Source organism: Delphinapterus leucas, chromosome 13 (genome assembly GCF_059928025.1).
Source record: "Delphinapterus leucas isolate spDelLeu-1000000601 "Yukka" chromosome 13, BTC_Dleu_Yukka2, whole genome shotgun sequence".
Lineage (NCBI taxonomy): Eukaryota > Metazoa > Chordata > Mammalia > Artiodactyla > Monodontidae > Delphinapterus > Delphinapterus leucas.
Window position 1 is genome coordinate 57,227,607 of NC_143141.1, and position 20,893 is coordinate 57,248,499.

Consider the following 20,893-nt stretch of genomic DNA (forward strand, 5'->3'; position numbering starts at 1 on the left):
ATGAGCATGGGCTCCGAATAGGAGAATTAGGTAAATATTCATTTGGGTTTATTGAATGCCTTCTGTGGTCGAGGTACTGTGCTTGTCACAATGAGAACTGAATGTTTTAACTGCATGAGTCTAAGGTAATCTGATGTATCCATCTCACAGGAGGGCTGTCTTAACCATTGGGAGCAAATTACTCAGAATCTGTTTGCTAACCTTTCCTCTTCTTTGTATGTTACTTAGAATGCTGATCGTATTTGCTTTCTACAGTTCTCCTTTTTCTGTTCCTCTAGGGCTGACAACTCTCTGTATGATTGACACATTCTTTAGCTATGTCAATTAATTTGATCAGGTTATTATCAACTCTTATGGACTTGAGGAGGCATTCTATTTTTATACCTCTGTTCTTATCTATTATGTTCCAATTAAAAATGTAATACTTGGAGGGCTATTTAATGTATTATATATCATTTCCAGGTTAGGTGGTGATGGGTGGGCATTAGGATGGAGGGGGTGTGCTCTTTATTATAGTTCCCAGTATTTTCAGTAGTCAGTAATTATGGAAAATTATCTGATAGGAGAGAAAGTTCAATATTGACTGAAATTTAGTTTGGGAGCAGTTCTTTTGTTTGAATTTGTGCCATCTACATCACTTAGGTAACTAAAAACAGGCTAGCTTGTGAAATTGTGAATTCGGTGGGGCAGGGTCTGTATCTTATTTACTACTCTAGTCTCAAAATGAGTGCCAGATGTCATTGCTTCACACCTGAGTTGTCACCTGGGGGGAGGGGTGGGTGGTGCAGAGAGTAGCCTTTGGACACCTGCATGTACTGCTGTGCAGCCTCTTACTAAGGAAAAATGCCTGGTACTACCCTGCTGTCCTGCCATGTTTTTTGTTCTCTTTCTGCGTAAATTGGTGGCAGGTGTAGCATGTTGAGTTTTATGAACCTGTGAGTGTTACTCTTCTCCCTCTAAAGTGTTGACTTTTGATTGCAAGTTTTAAATCTCGTTTTTTCTGCCAGGTGTACACCTATTCTCCACTTATTTAAAAAAATTAAACCTTCACCTGCAGTTGTGAAAATAATACAGAGAGATATCATGTACCCTTTATCACATTGCCCCCTATGGTCACATCTTGAAAACTATAGTTAAATATCACAGCTAGGATATTGACATTGATAAATCCACTGATCTTATTTAGATTTCTCCAGTTTTATTTGTATTCATTTATATGTGTGTATGTGTATGTGTATATTTAGTTCTATGCAATTTTACAATATGTGTAGGTCTGTGTGTCCACCACACAGGACAGTCCTATCACAAGGATCCCTAGTATTGCCCTTTTATTGTCATACCCACCTCCCTCCCAACCTCCACCCCCATCTCTGACCCCCAATAACCACTAATCTTTTCAGGAATATTGTATAAATGCAATCATATAGTATGTAACATTTTGAGATTGGCGTTTTCCCTCCACTTAACATAATTTCCTTGAGATTGTTCCAAATTATTGTGTATGTCTACAATTTGTGCCTTTTCATTGCTGAATAATATTCCAGAGCCATTGGTTTTTATCATCTAATTCTTGTGTGATCTCTTTGTGATTTGATAGGATAGCTCTGTGCCTATTGCTGATGTTGATTTGGAAGACAGAAAAAATAAATTGGAGACTGTGCAAACTCTGAAAACAGCAAAGATGAAACGGAAAAATTCAGCTCAGTCACCTTCAGCTCGGAGGACCAAAAAGCTGAAAGCTGATGAAGAAACCAACAAAGCCAGCAGCTTAGAGAGCGGGAATAACAGCACAGAGACACCGTCCACAAGCGCCACGTGGGAAGGTGGGTGCAAGAAGGAGGAGAGTGAAGACGACTTCACATGCAGTCAGTCCCCTTTGAAGAAAGTGAAGACAGAAATGTGTCCTCAGGGGCAGCCTGTCAGGTTTCCAGCAAATGCCAACAATATTAAGGAGGAGGTGGAAATGAACTGGGACATAGTACAGGTATGTGCAGCCTCTTTCTGTCACTTCAATTTGTTTGATTCCTTTCTTTTTGACTGGGATGGGGCTAGGGAAGGGCTGGGAGTTTTCAGTTCTCTTTTCACTTTTGCCAGTGGTCTCTGGAGGCTTTGCCCACTGGTTCCTTTCCTGGGTACGCGGTTTGGTATTATTGCTTATTGTCATCAGTTCTTTAGTTAAAAGCTGTGACCTCAGGCAAGGTAGATCTCCGCCTTGGTGTTCTAGTGAACATGTCCTATACAGACAGATTGCATCAACAGATTGGTCCCTCCTAAGTTCCTTGTTAAGTTTTTGCTTTGCACTTGGACTATATTGCCTATAAAAGCAGTGCAAGTTACTGTCATTGACCATTAGTACATCTGTTAACTCTTAGTGTAATGTTGTAATAGACGACGAACAAAGCCTAGTAATTCCTTAAAGGAAAATTTTATCCAAATTCTAACTTGAGCTGCCATAATTATATTTCTTAATACAGGAGAAATTGGATTTCTCCCGGTTTCTTTGGCTGGCTTTGGGGATGGTAGAGAAGACCTGAAGAGTGACTCTTAAACAGTGATTCTCAACCTTTTGTCTGTCCCAACACACTCTGGGAATGGTTCAGACTTAATCATAGCAGTGCCCCTCAGTGTAAATGGGGATAACCTCCCTCCTTATTGTCTGTCCCATGGTGATTTGATGTGTACTCCTTCCTCTGCTGTGAATTACTGCTCTAGAGCTTGGTGCCTCTGCTGGGTTATACTACTTCTCAGTCTGGGATTGTCTGTGTGTTACCTTTTTTTCAGAGGAACTTCTTTTTATCCATGCTGCCTTTTCTATTACCTATTAATTGAACATCACCAGTAATTTTTAATTATGATTTTTCTTCTCTCTGACTTATTAAGGAATAGAATGTTGCCTCATAGCTTTCTTCTCCTTCTTGTTCCTGAACAGTTCAGAGTTTCCTGGAGAAACAGTATAATTAGGCTCCTTTCTATGCCTTCTTTTTCTTTTTTCATTTAGGCCTACAAAGAATTGTTTTAAAAGGTTGGTTCATGGCAGCCTGAATCAGATTCACCCTGAAGGCTTTCTTAACAGGCAGACTCCTTGGTTCCAGTCCAGACCTACAGGGGCAGGTGGATGTGTCCCACTTCCCTTCTCTTCTCCTTTACTTTTAAGCTTACCTCTGCTGTTGACATAGATCTACCTTTAGTAGTTGACCCTGAGCAGGAGGGAGGGAGGGAGGGAGGAAGGTTTCAAAGCCCAGGAAATCTCTTGAACTGGGGAAATAAGTTTTACAAAAGGAAGTCAAGGGCTACTTATTTTATGAAACTTTGCTTCACACCCCTATCTCCTAATCTGTGTAACAGAGAAAGAGATGAAAATGACCCTACCTTTGCCAGCTGTCTCTTGGTTACAAGTAATAGAAACCTGCTTCTAATGAGCTTAAGCAGAGAAGAGTTTATTACCAAGGACCAGGGTCCTTTCAGAGATGCAAGGGACAAAGTGTGATCGAGTCTCCTAAAGGCCTTGAACCAAAAATTGGAAAACTGAGGACTCGAGGAAGTCATTTTCTCAGTTTTCTCTTTTTCAGAGTTTTCATGATCACCCAGTTTTGCCCCTTCTCTGTTTGTCTGAGTTGTTATTTCCTCTCAACAGACCAGATTTCCCTGCTTCTTCACTGAAGGTGGAAGGTGACAGCTCCACAATTCATTTACCATTAGTTTTAGCTTGTGAAGAGGGAGAAGTGTACAGAGAGAACAGGTTCCCAACTGCCAGAGGGTGAGTGGCAGAAGAAGAGCAGCCAGGAGTAAAAGCTTCATTTGTAAATCGGTAGCAGCAGTGTCCATGGTTGTGTTGTTTGAATATCAAATGGAAGCAAGTTTTCAGGTCCTAGAACTATTTTTATGGCCTTTGGCCATATTATTTGGGTAATATGGGTGTGCTAGTCTTTCTGTTCAATTCCAAGCATTTTTTCTCCTCCTCCTTACTGAAAGTGATTTTGACAGCTCAGACAAGCGTATACTCAGAATGTGGCACTCCTTGCTTGTGAGTTGGGAGAAGCGGTTGCCTCAGCTGCCACCCTCGCTGAGCACCCTGAGGACAACTAGTATGCTCAGCATTTTCTAGATCGGTTTAGGGAAATTGCCTGGGGAACTTTAGGTGTGATTTACATGTTTGGGTTTTTAAAAAATTTACCCAGATTCAGTCATCCTTGTCTAACCTTGAGTTACTTTTACAGACAAGTCTTTTAGTGTATGTGGACTTCCTGTCCTATGCTTTTTATTCTCTATAAGCAGGAGACAGAATCATTCAACCTTAGCGCTGCATTCCTGCTTCCAAACATGTTTGACAATAGTGGCAGGTGTTAGGGGGAAAGGGGCTGAGAAGAGCGAGAGTCAGCAATGCCAAGTCAGACAATCAGGAAGGCTTTGAACATTTGAGTGAGGACCAGAGTCAGTGAAATGCCTGTGGTATGCATTTTATCTGTCACAAAATGAAATGTATGTCCAAGTTCTTTGGGGAAGTCCTAACAAGTTCCTAGTTAGTAAGAAATAGTCAATGGAAATTAATTGTATAGGAATTATTATTACTAATTGAACATGAGGGAAATGTCATTTATATTTCCTTCATTTTGTGTGCTGTTCCCCATGGACCCTACCCACCATGACACTTTGATCCTCTAAATGTTTTTTCTCTTCAAGGTGTGTTTCTCATTTCTCAAAAGTCCACAGCTTTTTCAGGAATATCACTGTCTTGTTTGGGGAGGGAAAACTACATTGTCAATACTTAATTTATTTGTAGACTTTACATATAAACACACTTTGTGTCTATTTCCTAATCAGGTTTGGCGATCACCAGGCTCCTTGAGAAACAACCTACTTCAGCCCTTCCCGCAAGCCACAAATGTGTGGTTGCCATTAGAAACTAGTTTTTGTTAAAGTATATTTTATCACTACACAAATATATTGTGAGTACCATAACCTTTGTAAGAATTTTAAGAGGTGACTGGCTACAAGCAGTTTTTGAGAAAATTAAATGCTCCCAAGTGGTGATGGTTGTTATGTAGTGTCTTTATTTTGAGAGGGGTGGGCGTGGAGTAGCCATATAGAATATGTTAGTAATGTTTGCTAAGTTAGGGAGGAAAAGCAAGCAAAAACCCCATTATTAGCCATTTTCCCCATTCTTGCAAGAAGATGATGTGGGATTATATAGGTGAAGAAGAACATGGGATGAAAGAATAGGGGAAGGAAGAGGGACAGGAAGGAGGCGGGTGTCTCTGAGTTGGCTTTTTCGTTGCACTTCTACACCTAAGCATGCACCATCCATTAGGTCAACCTGTGTGTTCCAGGAGGGATTAAGGAAAAGAAATTGTATTGGCCCTTTTTATTTTTATAATTTAGCTCGTGGTATTTATTATGGGCTTAAAAAAAACTTTCTGAAATATATGTGTACGTATATGCATATATATATAAAAGTTGTACTTAAATATGCAACTCATGAATGTTTAAAATTGTAACCAAAGGGCTTCCGTGGTGGCGCAGTGGTTGAGAGTCAGCCTGCCAGTGCAGGGGACACGGGTTCGTGCCCCAGTCCGGGAGGATCCCACATGCCGCGGCGCTGCTAGGCCTGTGAGCCATGGCCGCTGAGCCTGCGTGTCCGGAGCCTGTGCTCTGCAATGGGAAAGGCCACAGCAGTGAGAGGCCTGCGTACCGCACACAAAAAAATAAATAAATAAATAAAAATTGTAACCATTGTAACAAGCTTTCAGATCAAGAAACAGAACATTACCAGCACCCTACAATCCCTTCATACCCTTTTTCAATCCTCCATCCCCTTGCCTAAAACCACTCTTCTGACTTCTAACAGCATAGTTTTTCCTTTTGCAGTCTTTAAGGAAACTTATGTGTGTGGTAAAATAAGTGGTATAATAAAATGAATAGGTAAGGGAAAAGAGAACAGCAGTAATCAAAACTGTTTTAGAAGGGAGGTGTCCAGTTGCTGGTTTGATTTTGAATAAAAAATTCTCTGTCAATCTACTCATTTGAGTGTCATTTAATTTAGATGCTAGTTCTTTTAAAATGCTGCCTGTATGATTAAGGCAATAGTTTAGCTGTTGATACCCAGCAGTTTTCTTTTTTAACTGAGGAAATGGGAATATAGATTTTGAAGGAGGAAATTCTCAGGCCACTTGCAGAGAAGGCCATTTTGTTGGAGGTTTTAGACAGTAGAGGACAGTATGAAGGCACCATGTCTCATCGCAGTTGGATTCAGGAGGAAAAGTAAGGCGATTTGATTAATTTGTATTGATACTTTTGCCTGAAGAAAATCATCTTGCTTTGCACACAAATCAAATTTCTGAAAAGGAAATATAGCTTGTGGGACTTTGGGCAATTTACTTAACTTCTTTGGGTCTCAGTTTTTGTATCTGTAAAATGAGTTAACATTGAATATGTAAAAGTGTGTAGAACATAATAAGGTATTAGCTTAAAACAACAACAGTCACAAAAAGTGTCTGTCTATTTAAGTCTTAGAGGTGAAAAAAATATTGAGACTGCCTTCCTTTTTACTTTACCCTCATTCCTATTCACCAGTTAACTATAAAAATTATTAAAGTAATTGTAATAGTTGAAATAAGTAGTAGTTTAAAAGTAAAAATTCTAGTCGTTCCCTGCCCATCCCTAAAGTTTGATCTCTACTTTTAACGCTTAGCTGTTTCTTTGGTGTTTGCCTCATCTGTCTAAAACACAGATGCTGGGCCCCACCCCAGAGGTTCTGATTCAGTTGATCTGGGATGGGGCTCAAGAAGTTACAGTTCTAACAAGTTTCCTGATTGTGCTTATGCTGCTGGTTTGGGAACCGCATGTTGTGAACCGCTACTCTAGTCCCCAAATCTCATTGACTCATAAAATGTCAAGGGAGTTTACAGGGGAGGTTGACTCAACAGCTGAAATCAAGTAATGAGCAGATCAGTCATTGAGTGGCTTGATTATTAAGTATAGGATAAAGTTCAAACTTTTTTTAGAATTCACCATCTAGCTCCATCCCTTTTTCCATTTCTCACTCACCTCAATACACCTTGTACATTTTAGCATTACTGAACATAGAAATTTTTAAAAATGTGCAGTGGTTCCTCATCAGTGGCTTTTGATATGCCCTTCTCTCTTCCTAGAATTCCTGCCCTCATTTGGCTGCCTGAGATACCTTCATTCCCATGTTACTTTTCTATTTCTGCAGAGGCAGATGTTTCTTCCTCCCACGTGCTCTCAAAGAGCCTGTATATGCTTCTGTCAGAGTACAGATCACACTGTATTTTAACTGTCTATTGGACTGTCTTTCTTCTTTCTAGCTTATAAGCTTCTTGGCAAGAGGGACTTGGCTTTTTACATTTTATTACTGGCTTGGTATGGTTATTGGCATATAATATGAGCTAAAATAAATGTTTGACTAAATTAAGACAGAAGAAATTGGATGATTTGGAGGCCCCAAAGTTGTGACTGCTTGTATGTAGTTTTATTATCCTTAATTTCAAGAAGCAAATTTTCATAAGCAGCAGTATACACTCTCAACACATATGATGCTTCTGGATTTGTCAGGACCTGGTACACTTCAGATGCAGGTCTGGAGTCTTAGCTGTCTTGGGCCCCTTTTAGTTAACAGTCACTGAACTAGTTTAGGATAGTGGGAGCCCATGGGTTCTAACAATCACTCAGTTCCAAAATAATGAGCATTTTTGTCATTTTCGTGTCTTATGTCCGTCTTTCAGAATCTGGCCTTTCAAAGGCCAGCTGAAATGCTGCCCCTGCAGCAGGCCTTCCTTGATTACACCAGGGAGATCGTTCTCTTCTCTGAAGATGTTATACCACTTATTCCCTGGTGTATTCTGTTTTATTTGTACTTATTTATATTAATGTTTTATCTCCTGTTCTAGATCGTTTATTCCGTGAGGACAGTGAAATTTGGGAGCAAGCTTGGGAAAGGATTTTAAAACTATGCTACAATGGTTGGACTTTTACTAGTAGTTAGGAAAGAGTCATTGAAGCTTACGTTCAAAAGAAGAAAAAGAGGAAAAAAATAAGGGACTTATTATAAATGTGTCTTAGAAGTATAATCAGTAGTAATGCAGAAAGGTTGGGTGGAATGCATAGAGAACAAAAAAAATGCTCTGTGGTTTAGATAAAAGAAGATAATAGAAAGGGAGCTTGAGGGGAAAGAACAGACATTTTAAAAGTTCAGTTTGCTTCCTTGGTGACAGATTAGAAGAGCGAGATAGAGAACACACAGTGAAACTGAGGACATTGATTAGAACGCTTTTGGTTGCAATAAGAGAAAACCTATCTTGAACTAGCTTAAGCAATAAAGGAGATTTACTGACTTAGGTAACAGGAAAGTTACCTAAGTGCACTGCAATAGTCTCTCCACAATTCTCTTTGCACTGCTATCCAACTTCAAGATTCTACTTGTATAAACCATATTTCTCCCGAGGGTTCTAAGCCAGATCTTGAGCTTCCTGCTGACTGGACTCATCTCTCTGTCCAAACTCTGGCTGTTGTAATTCTAAAACAACTGGTTACTGAACAAAATGCTGTAGAGGTGGAGTTGAGGTCAAGTGTTCTTCAGCCACAAAGCTGCTACATAATGGGGAGGTATTGTTGGGGGAGATAACCACAGTATCCCCGAAGGTTTCTGTGGTAGGAGATAATGTTAACTGGAATAGGAAACAGGAAGAGGTACAGGTTGAGAGAGAAAATACTAATGAACGTGACTTTGTAGGGGTCAGGGATGATATCAGGCAAGTAGAGCATTTCTGCATGATGACGCAGCCTCATGAAGGCCTCTGAAGAGGGAAGCAACTGAGCTTGTTCTAGGAAGTGAACATTGTTCTAGGAGCAGCCCATTGGGGCTGGCTTCTAATGAGGGGAAGACTGGATAAGATGAGATTGGAGAGGGAGGCCCATGTTTTTTGGGTCGTGGTAAGGACTTTGGATTCTAAATGCTATGGGAAATCATTGAAAGGTTTTGACTAGTCAGGTGACATGATCCAATATAGATTTTGGAAAGATAATTCTTGTTGTTTTATGGAAATTGACATAGATGAGATTGCTGTGGATGCGAGAAGAATAGTAAAAGGCAGTTGCAGTAATCCTGGCTTGAACTAGACTGGGCTATAGGGCAGAAATGAAGAGCAGTAATAGACTAAAGAAATATTTTGCCACTAGAGTTGATTGATTCTTATGATAGAGTAGATTTAAGAGTTAAAGGAGTCAAAAGAGTTGAAGACTCTTAGTTTTCAGGCCTGAACTGGTAATTTGAATGGATATAATAAGGGGAAAACTGGAAGAGGAAGAAGTTTGAGAGGGAGATCACTTTTGCAAATGCAAAGTTTGAGATACCTAATAGGATTTCAAGAGGTAGGTCAGGTAGCTGGCTAAATGAGTCCAGAGCTCATGCAGAAGAGAGGTAGGGCTGGAGATGTAAAGCTGGCATTCTGAGAATGGGTGATAAGATGTAGGCCTTAGGATATACAGTGCACAGAGGAATGAGGGTATCCTCAATAGTCTCTGGAGCTCAGCCATTTATTTCATCTGTAGTTTTGAAATTCAGTGTATTTTATATATTGACTTGATTTTGTTAAGCAGTTGACCATGTTAATGCTTTAATAATTTTTGAATTTTTTCTTACATTTTTGACATATCTTGAGCATCAAGATTGAAATAATAATAAAGCTTATGCCTCTCATGCTTTACTTTAAAAAAAATCGGCTTAGGGGCCTTCCCTGGTGGCGCAGTGGTTGAGAGTCCGCCTGCCGATGCAGGGGACACGGGTTCGTGCCCCTGTCCGGGAAGATTCCACATGCCGCAGAGCGGCTGGGCCCGTGAGCCATGGCCGCTGAGCCTGCGCGTCCAGAGCCTGTGCTCCGCAACGGGAGAGGCCACAACAGTGAGAGGCCCACATACCGCAAAAAAAAAAAAAAAAAAATCGGCTTAGGTTTTGAGAACAGTTACTGAACAGTTACTGAAATTGCATTTTATTCTTTCTCTTCTCCAGGCTGACTTCTCTAAACTTTTCTGCTTACATGTACATATTTGCTGAAACCTGTAGACTTGTTTTTTAAAAAATAATTATTTTGAATATGTAGTATATGGGAATGATACAAAATTCCAAAGATATAGAAGGCTCTTCCTGCCCTAGTTCTAAGCTAACCAGTTACCTTTCCCCAAAATAAGCCATGTTCCAAGTTCTTGTAATTCATTCCATATCCGTTCATATAAGAGTAAGTTGAGTGGTATTCTGCTCCACGGGCATATCATAATTTATTTATCGATTCCCCATTGTAGACTATTTTTTGCTGACTTCTACCATACTGGAAAAAATTCTTCAAAAAATATCACTGTAAATAATATCATTTTCCAGAGGTATGAATATATCAGAACAAATTTCCAGAAGTGTAACTGGCGGGTCATAGAGTTTATGCATTGTAAATTTTGATAGATATTGCCAAACTGTTCTTCCTCCAGAGGTTTACCATTGTACTTTCTCACTAGCAATAGTTGAAAGTGCCTTTTCCCATCACTTATGCCAGCACAGTGAGTTACCATCTCCTTCTTTGGTGCCAATCTGAGAGATGAAAAATGCATATCTCACTTGAGCCCTGTAGAATTCGGGCAATACAGAGTGGTTTCGATTGGATTTTATAGAATGAGTGAAATGACTATTCTTTGATTGTCAGTATATATATATATTTCATACAATTTCCTTTTCTTCTTTTTTTAAAACCACAGCAGTTTGTTTCTAAATGGCTGGAGAACATTATTTAATTGCTGTATTTTAAACCATATGTTATAATACAGATGTTTAATTTTCAGAGTTTTAAATCACTAAATATTAATTTACAGGTTTTATCTGAGAGAACTGATATTGAACTTTGGGTTTGTGCCAACATTATTCGTCTCTTTAATGATGATAACACAATTCCCTTCATTATACGTTATCGAAAAGAGCTTATTAATAACCTTGATGCTGATTCCTTGAGAGAAGTTCAACAAACTCTAGAGGAGCTACGGTAAGAAACCTGGGAAGGGATGAGCTTTGTGTAAGGGGAAAGAGGGTGTGTGAGCCAATGAGGCGAAACGGTGAGGAAGTGAGTGATAGTATATTTTGACAGTTCCAATATTTTGTTTTCTTGATTTATTGTAATCTGGATATAGTCCCCTTCTGACAGAGGAAGCCAGCTCCATTTTACTTATTTAGGGGTGTGCAGAGTCCCTCTGCTGGTGTGTTCATGCATAGCTTGGGCATGTATCTGCAAAAGGTGGTTTGCATTATTAAGAGTCTGTGCCTATGAGTTTGAATGTCATCTTCTCTCATAGAAATGGAAAAATTAGAACTACCAGCAGGTAACTCAGAAAAATACATTTTAGTCTAAATCTTCAATAGCTTACATAAAACTGTCCTCTTAATACTGTGAAGTCCCTAAATGGAGAATTCTTTGGCTATATAGAGTTTCCTTTTTCTATTCTTTTGTAGGGCATGGTAATTTAATGTTAGTGGATTGTGAGTTTTGTATGGTTATAGAATGGAAAGCACTCTTTAAAAAAATATTCCTCTGGATTTATTGTAATAACTCAGAAATAAACATATAAAGGCTATAAAACTAACTGTATTCAGTAGAGTTTATTGAAACGGTCTTTACCATTCATTTATTTTTTGCATGTCTCCTACATGCCAAGTGCTGTGTTGTTGCTATGTGTGTTTTTCAACAAGGATATGATTTATATTGGATATAATCTTACCATGAAGCCATTCTAAAAACACTAAGGGTTATTTTTAGAACGAGCCTAATAAGCCTCTGTGATTTTGGAGGAACTTGCCTCTCACTAACATTTTTACCCCTTTTGTTTGATTTCTTTTAGTGCCAGGAAGATTTAAATGCTAATATGTGGAAAGTTATATTTCATCAAGAGGCAAAATCAATTAGCCAACCCAGAAATATAAATGACTAGTTATTCAAGTGGTTTCAGATTCAGATCACCCAGGGCCAGGCTAGTATAATCAAGCACAAAGGGACACAATTTGGAGATCACAAGTCCTGTCTAAGAGGGGCAGCTGCTACTCATCTCCATCAGATTATAACATGTGGGGTTCTCTACCCAGATTGCTGTATCTTCCTATTTTTGAAAAACTGATAATCTGAATTTTTATGTAAAAAAATTTTGAGGTCAAACAAAATCATCTAAAGGCCACATCTAGAAGTCCAGCAATTTGCAAATTAGGAAGTAAGCTTTCTGTTTGGTTGAAGGCAAAGTAATGAAGAAAATCTTAAGGGTTTTGGGATCTGAAATTGGGGAAAGTGTCACAAACAATCAAGAATAGTTTACTTAAAAAAATTAAAGGTATTCTACCAATTTTTGATTGGGTGGGGGACAAATAGGAGCTTTATGTCAAGATTAACATTATTATTTTCTTTTTCTGTAAAAACACACTTTAGCTGCAACAGAGTTCATTCTCTGGGTATCTATTAATAGAGGAATACATTAAATATTAGTAGAGGACTATTTCTCCAAGTAAGTGGTGGCATTGACTAGGACTTAGAAGATCTTTTTATATCGTACAGAGATTTCTTTTTGGTAATGAGGTATGGTCTCTGTTTTTCTTGAGCTCAGCTTTTTCTATAACTAGAGCATTGGTTTTTACCCTATTAATTGCTACTCATAAATGAGTAGTGAAACTAATTTGGTAGGTCATTACCACTTTAACAAAAATGAAATAGAGAATAGAAAATATGAGTGCAGTTGCTGTGGTAAAGGTAAATATTGTTTCATGAAACTATTTATCATGTTTATTAACCTTATTAAATATGAAATTATATATGTGTATATACTGGGTTGCAAGGTAAAAGTATTTCTTACTGAGGGTCACTTAAAAAAGTGAATCAAAAAATGATTATGGGGCTTCCCTGATGGCGCAGTGGTTGAGAGTCCACCTGCCGATGCAGGGGACATGGGTTTGTGCCCCGGTCCGGGAGGATCCCACATGCCGCGGAGCGGCTAGGGCCGTGAGCCATGGCCGCTGAGCCTGCGCGTCCGGAGCCTGTGCTCCGCAACGGGAGAGGCCACAACAGTGAGGGGCCTGCGTACCGCAAAAAAAAAAAAAAAAAGATTATGATTATGGATAGTAAGAAGCTTCTGTATTTTCTCTAAAGATGCCTTTCCTCTCCCTCATATGCAAGCCAGTAGGTCATTGGCCTTTTGTCGAAATGACCCTGGTAGGCTTCACCCTCTGAAAACAGTCTTGGGCTACCAGGAATGTAGAAGACACAGAGGTGTGATCTAAGGACTGCATATTCTTCCTCATTAACTTATAATCTTCTGCCTTTCTTTTTTTTCATAAGTAGATTTAGTTTTCTTTTCCATCAGTCATTTTTAGTAATTTATATTATCATCTCTCTAACTCTTGCCCATCATTTTAGCAATACCATTATTAGGCAGAAATTATAAATCGTAACAGGTAATGAAATAGGATGAAAGGCTGTAATAATAATACATTCTAAAGTATCAAGGTTTTGAAAATCAAGGAGAAACTGAAATACTGTTTCAGCTTGAAGGAGACTGTAGACACATAGCAATTACATAAAACCCATTCTTAGCTGAATTCACTATCAAGGACATGTATAGGAACAATTGGTGAAACTTAAATGAGATCTGAGGGTTAGAATGTATCAGTATTATATCAATGTTAATATCAATTTTAATTACCTGCTTTTGATGGTTATAGGAGAAGATTCTTGTTTATAGAAAATACATAGTAAAGTACTTGGGGATGATGGTAACTTATTCTCAAATGGTTCAGAGGGGGGAAAAAGTTCTTTTTACCTTACTTACAACTTTTCTGTAAGTTTGATATAGCTTCAAAAAGAAAGTTTTAACATATAGGTCTTGTATATTATAAAAGTTTCTATTTTCAGGGCTGTTGCAAAGAAGACTTATAACACAATCCAAAAAATTAAGAAGGAGGGGAAGATGTCTGAGTGCTTGTTAAAAGCCTTGCTGAACTGTAAAACTTTTGAAGAACTAGAACACGTGGTAAGGAATCTTTTTTATCTTTTAATGTAATACTTACCTCAGTATATTATGATTTGGGTCTTATAGTTAAAGAGCTTGAAATAAAAAGCTAAAGTCATCAGCCACCATCATTATTTAATTCAATAAAATATTCTTTATTCAGTAAATATCTATTAAGCACTTTTTTGTGATAGGCACTTGGATTTATTGGGTTGGCCAAAAGGTTCGATCGTTTTTTCCCATAATATGGCTGTAGTAGCACTTAGTTGTCTTTAACTTCATTCAAAACAATTTTGTTAGATTGTATGTGACAGCTGTCATATCAGCGTGCATTTAAAAAAAGGACTTATCAAAACTGGTGAATTTTTGTGTAGCCATTTTAATGTTAAAGATGGAAGGAAAAAAGCAACATTTTCAGCATATTATGCTTTATTATTTCAAGAAAGGTAAAAATGCAACTGAAATGCAAAAAAAGATTTGTGCAGCATATGGAGAAGGTGCTCTGACTGATCAAACGTGTCAAAAGTGGTTTGCGAAGTTTCGTGCTAGAAAGTTCTCGCTGAACAATGCTCCACAGTAGGGTAGACCAGTTGAAGTTGATAGCGATCAAATCGAGGCATTCATTGAGAATAGCCAACATTATACCACGCGGGAGATAGCTGACATACTCAAAATATCCAAATCAAGCGTTGAAAATCATTTGCACCACCTTCGTTATGTTAATTGCTTTGATGTTTGGGTTCCACATAAGTTAAGCGAAAGAAACCTTCTTGACCACACTTCCACATGCGATTCTCTACTTAAACGTAATGAAAACGTTCTGTTTTTAAAACAAATTGTGACGGGCAATGAAAAGTGGATACTGTACAACAGTGTGGAATGGAAGAGATCGTGGGGCAAGTGAAATGAACCACCACCAACCACTCCAAAGGCTTGTCTTCATCCAAAGAAGGTGATGTATATATGGTGGGATTGGAAGAGAGTCCTCTATTATGAGCTCCTTCTGGAAAATCAAATGATTAATTCCAACAAGTAATGCTCCCAATTAGACCAACTGAAAGCAGCACTCGACGAAAAGCGTCTGGAATTAGTCAACAGAAAATGCATAATCTTTCATCAGGACAATGCAAGACCGCATGTTTCTTTGATGACCAGGCAAAAACTGTTACAGTTTGGCTGGGAAGTTCTGATTCATCCGCCATATTCGCCAGACATTGCACCTTCGGATTTCCATTTATTTCGGTCTTCACAAAATTCTCTTAATGGAAAAAATTTCAGTTCTCTGGAAGACTGTGAAAGGCACCTGGAACAGTTCTTTGCTCAAAAAGATAAAAAGTTTTGGGAAGATGGAATTATGAAGTTGCCTGAAAAATGGCAGAAGGTAGTGGAACAGAAGGGTGAATACGTTGTTTAATAAAGTTCTTGGTGAAAATGAAAAATGACTTTTATTTTTACTTAAAAACCAAAGGCACTTTTTGGCCAACCCAATACAAAGATGACTAATACATAGTCCTTGTCTTCAAGGAATTCCCAGTTGAGTGGGGAAAAAGGAGAGTAGGTAACAGAAGCGTAAGCTTAAGGGAGAGTGTGCTGAGCTGGAGGCATAGATGTGAGTGTCTGCAGCATGTAATTGGTATTTGGAACCATGAAAATGGAAGATTCCACTCAAGGAGAGATCATGGGGTAAGCAGGTCAGGATAGACCATTGAGGAACACTAACTTTTGAAGCATGGGTGGAGGAAGGGAGAGCTTAAGAAGGAGACATGGAAAGAATAGTCAGAGAAGTATGAAGAGAATCAGGAGATGATGATACCCATAAAAGATTAAGGAAGAGAGTCATAGAAGGAGGTAATGATCAATGGTTAAGTAATTAAATATAGCAGGGAGTTTTGGCAAGATAAGGACTGAAAAATGTATATTTGGTAATTAGAGGATCATTGTGGATCTTTGTGATACCACTTTCAGCAAGGTGTGTGGAAAGAGAAGCCAGGGGGCAGTGGGTTGAGGAGTGAATGTGGACTAAGAAGTAGAAGCATTGTGTGAGGACATCTTTTAGAGGAGCTTGCTTGAGTTGAGGACTTGCAGTCCTGGCAGTCCAAGCACTGAGTTTGTGGGATGAGTGAATCCAAGCAGATAGCTAACTTTAAGCATATAGAAAAGTATAAAGAGTCTGATAAGGAACAACTGTTTTCATACAACTTGTATTCTCTGTTAGCATTAATCTTTGAAGGAAGAGGAAAGGGTTGAGAAGAGGATGTCTTTAGCATTCTCACATGTCCTGTAATTTTGTGTCCTAATTTCAACTTTTGCTTTTTAAAACTGAATAATTTGGTATGTTTTCTGACTTTTTTTCCTAGTCAGCACCATATAAAACTGGAAGCAAGGGCACCAAAGCCCAGAGAGCAAAGCAGCTGGGATTAGAAGGAGCAGCCAGGACACTGCTTGAGAATCCAGGGGACCTCAATCTGCTCTCTTACATTAGGCCCAATGTTAAAGGTACCAGCTTTACTTAATAAAGAGGTCGCTCCTGTTTCTTTCTTTTTTTAATTTGAAAACCTAGGTTAAAAAAATTGTTTCATTAAGTAATGATGATACAAAAGAATATTACAGCATATAAAGAGTAAATAATTCTAATAAAACAAATCCCAGTATACCTCCTGCTTAGCCATTCAGCTTTCCTCTTTTGATGAAGTGCCTGTTCTACTCTTTTGCTCATTTTTCTGTTGTGTTGTTTCACTTTTTCTTATTAATTTATAAGTATTTTTTAGATATTCTTGCTCAGTTACATGTGCTACAAATCTTTTCTCCCAGCTTGTAACTTCTCTTTTCACTTTCTTCCATTTATTTATTTATTTATTTGCGGCACGCGGGCCTCTCACTGTTGTGGCCTCTGCCGTTGCGGAGCACAGGCTCTGGACACACAGGCTCAGTGGCCATGGCTCACGGGCCCAGCTGCTCCGCGGCATGTGGGATCTTCCCGGACCAGGGCATGAACCCGTGTCTCCTGCATCGGCAGGCAGACTCTCAACTGCTGCGCCACCAGGGAAGCCCTCTTCTCACTTTCTTTATGCTGTCTTTTGGTAAATAGAAGGTCTTAGTTTTATCATAGTTAATTTATTAATCTTTTCAATTTTGTTAATCTTTTCTTTTTAGATAATTGCTTCTTTTTCTTTTTAAAGAATTTCCTTTATATCCAAGGTTATAAAGATCCTCCTGTATTGTCTTTTAAATTTTTTATTCTATTTCTAAAAACTTATTTAATTATAAAAATCATATCTACTTTTTAAAAAGAACTTCAACAATTCGGACAGACATGGATTGTAAAGTGAAGTCCTACTTCCACACTTCTATTCTCCATGAATAAAGTGTTTGTCTTTTTCTTAAGTGAATCTTCCTTTCACTTTGTGTGTGTGCGTGAACAGGAGAGAATGAGAGAGGAAGGGGGTAAGGGAGAGATATTTCTAAGAAGAACCCAAGGAAAGTGTCAACTGATATGTGTCAAGGTATATTGGTTTTATTGTCAAAATGAGCCTTGGAGTGAGAGCTTTTTGAGTAAGAGTGGCTTTTTCCAGGGAGTGGAAAGGATTGAATGGGGAGATTGATGCTAGGATTGAATGGGGAGATTGATGCTCTGGTGATTACTACTCTCATTCTAGTTCCTTTTAGCCTTCCTTCCTTTAGGCTGGGGGAGTGTCTGTAGGGGGCAGTCTCTGACAACAAAATCTACAGGATGTACTAAACTGTAGAGAATAAGCATACCAAAACCTATGTTTATTTTATATAATCTGGCAAATGTGAATTTGCAATTAAAAAAATTAAGTATGTGTCTGTGAAAATATGAATATCTGCTCATACACAAATACACATCCTAATAGCTATATTGAAAAGGGCAATAATGAAAAAGCAATGGTAAATATTTGAATTTAGAGATGGGTTGAAATGAGTAAAATTCAAGTTTGTTTTATTTTTTTCGTTATATTTTCAAATGTTTGCAACTTTAATATTTTAATATTAACTGAGACCATATAGGCAAGCGTTAAGGTTAGCCACAGTGGGAACTATCTGTGCCCAGTGATGGTATATTTTCTTATCAATAGAATCAAACGTTGGAGCTTTCAGAATGTTAGATGCATAATGATTTATGGTCAGTTTTTATTTTTCTCTTCTGGTCTATTTTCTTTCCTTCCACTCTTCACCTCCTCTGGTACAAAGTTTTCGTTAGTTCACACACATACTGAGTTCCTAATAAGTAGGTTTGATAACATAAGGTTTACAAATTGTATTCCCCTGAATGATGTGGGCTTTACAAAAGCCCATTGTTACAATTGCAAAATCTATAATTTCCTCTTTCTAGTCTCTCTCATTAATTGGTCTCATTGTAGGTTCCATCTTTACTACTGACTTCTCACCCTGGTATTCTCATTAAACTTCGGGTAATGATGCTGTGAGGTACTTTTGGACTCCAGGAATGAATGCATAGTGAGTGGTTTTCTAGGATAAACACTGATCTAGTGAGAAAGCTAACACAAGAGCAGACACTTACTGACTCCTGACTATGCGCCACAGCTGTTGTAAGTCTTTACATATACAGTCTTCCACCTCTCAAAGGTAATTTGTTCCTGAAAATTCCCTCATAGGGAAACTCTCTTAAAATGTAAACAGGATTCCTATTAATTTCAGTGGCCAAATTTCTTTTTTTAAATTTCTTTGGAATAAATGCAGTTACATCATTAGTTAAGATCAGTTATCAATTATCATAATACAACGCAACAAGGCATTTTCTCTTTATTAATTACTCTGTAAGTTTGTTCTCCTGTCCTCTTTGTCTTCTGTACTTGTTACTCACTAAAACCATACCCTCAGAAAAACATACTTATGATACTCAGTGCTTGTGTAATTCAAGTTTTAATGGAAGAAAAAAAAGCAGCTTTAATGGAAATAGAGCAATAAAGATAAAAGAAATAAATAATGCATTGCAAATGATCTCTCTCAGTGTATAAGTTGATATTGCAGGAGCCATAATGTACAAGACACACTGCTGTAAATTAGCAAACCGAAAGCACTTGGAGAGAACTTAATGTGCCATTGGTAGACAGTTCATCTGTGAAGATGAACAACCACATAATGGCTCTTGTTTTGTGCTCATTTGAGGTTTGAGAAATTCAAATAGGTCATTGAAAATGTGAATAACTGTCTCATAAGCCAAAATAGGAATATTAATAAAATTCTTTGCAAAGGAGAATTTTTGTAACTGGAATGAAATAGTATATACCTTGGGATATGACTCTATTAATATATATTTCCTATAACCTATAATGCTTAATCCTATAATGCTTAATCTTTGTAAATACTTCATGAAGTAGATACTATTATTATTCCATTTTTATAGGAAACTGAGGCACAGAGAGAACAAGTAACTTGCCCAGGGTCATACATTTGGTAGATGGTGGAGCCAGGATTAGACCAGGCAGCTGGCTCCAGAGCTGCATTTTTCACCACTAGGTTATATGGTATGTTAAGGTCCTGTATTATTGTTTTTGGAGACTTGATTTTGTTGCTGAGGGAAGCTAGTCACTACTATGATACTTTTCTGTCTTTTTGTTTGTTTGTTTTTTAAATTTTTATTGGAGTATAGTTGCTTTACAATGTTGTGTTAGTTTCCACTGTACAGCAAAGTGAATCAGCTACATGTATACATATAGCCCCTCTTTTTTGGATTTCTGTCCCATTTAGGTCACCACAGAGGATACTTTTCTGTCTTAAGTTTGTCAACTTAGGGTTTTATTTTGACTGGAATAAATTTATTGTGATTTAATTATAGATTTAAAAACCAATCTGTAGTTCTTGCTTTTGTTTTCCCTCTTACCCTTCTCCTAAAGGGCTTTCAGCACTCCAGGATATTGAAACAGGAGTGCAGCATATTCTAGCAGACATGATTGCTAAAGACAAAGACACGCTTGACTTCATTCGGAAATTGTGAGTAACTCTCAGAGTTTTCTGCTTTGTGGACTCATGATGTTAAGGGTCGCATGGTTAGTGCTAATTGCAGTGTTCATTAAAAACTTTATTTTCAGACTTTTAAAAATTAAAATTTTTTTTTAGTAGCACAGCTCTCTGCTCAAACAACAGAACCCAAATACATAAAACATAAAAGTAAAGTTGCTTTAATTGAATTCTGGGCAGGGAGCCTGGAACTCTGCCTGTTCATCCTCCTTACCCTGAAGCATCTTAGCAGAGGCCTCTGAGGAACACAGTTTAAAAACCACTGCATTGTGCAATATATGCTACAGAGAGATTCATAACCATTTAGAATGGGTGGCATTGCTTTTTAAACGTATTGAGTTGTATGCACTTAATTTTATAATGTTTACCAGTGGTTGGGTTAACTTGAGAATGTTTAATATCAGGTATGGATAAAAGTGCTGACCTCAAAATGAATTTTAGCTGGTGGAGAGAGCAGCTTATCCATAGTATCATAGTCCCAATTTATAAGAGAGTAAAACCCTTTGACCTAGACCCTACTTGGGCTTATGGATTTTATGCCTCATTATAAAAAGATATTATTTTAAAAACCTTATTTTTAGGCACTCTGTCCTTCCTTTCCTTCTGTGTATCAGAGGACAGGGTTTGGCAGAGGTCTACTCTTCCTCTCTCTCCACATCTCTAGCTGTGTGAGCTGTGCAGAGGAGAGTAAAGGTGAAAACGAACCAGTTGACTACTGTAGCTTGTCAGGGTTTTTGTTAATGTAAGGGAGAGAATTTTTCTTTTTCCTCAGTGGCCCTCACAGGAATGAGTTGAAGTAGGAGAATTGTGCAGGTTTTTAAATGTGTTTTTACAAGGAATTATGCTGCTGAAA

The 20,893-nt window shown here is 38.1% G+C and overlaps 1 protein-coding gene across 4 annotated transcripts in view; it reads left to right on the forward strand.

Annotated features, from left to right (window-relative positions):
* The window catches only part of SRBD1 (S1 RNA binding domain 1), a 229,588-nt gene that overhangs the window by 11,237 nt on the left and 197,458 nt on the right, over window positions 1–20,893 (forward strand). For all 4 annotated transcript variants that reach the window (XM_022573933.2, XM_022573934.2, XM_022573935.2 and 1 more), the window contains exons 4-8: window positions 1,598–1,984; window positions 10,873–11,039; window positions 13,941–14,058; window positions 16,395–16,533; window positions 19,917–20,013. In XM_022573933.2, coding sequence (XP_022429641.2) covers window positions 1,598–1,984; window positions 10,873–11,039; window positions 13,941–14,058; window positions 16,395–16,533; window positions 19,917–20,013 — 908 coding nt within the window. The remainder of the gene's footprint in view (window positions 1–1,597; window positions 1,985–10,872; window positions 11,040–13,940; window positions 14,059–16,394; window positions 16,534–19,916; window positions 20,014–20,893) is intronic.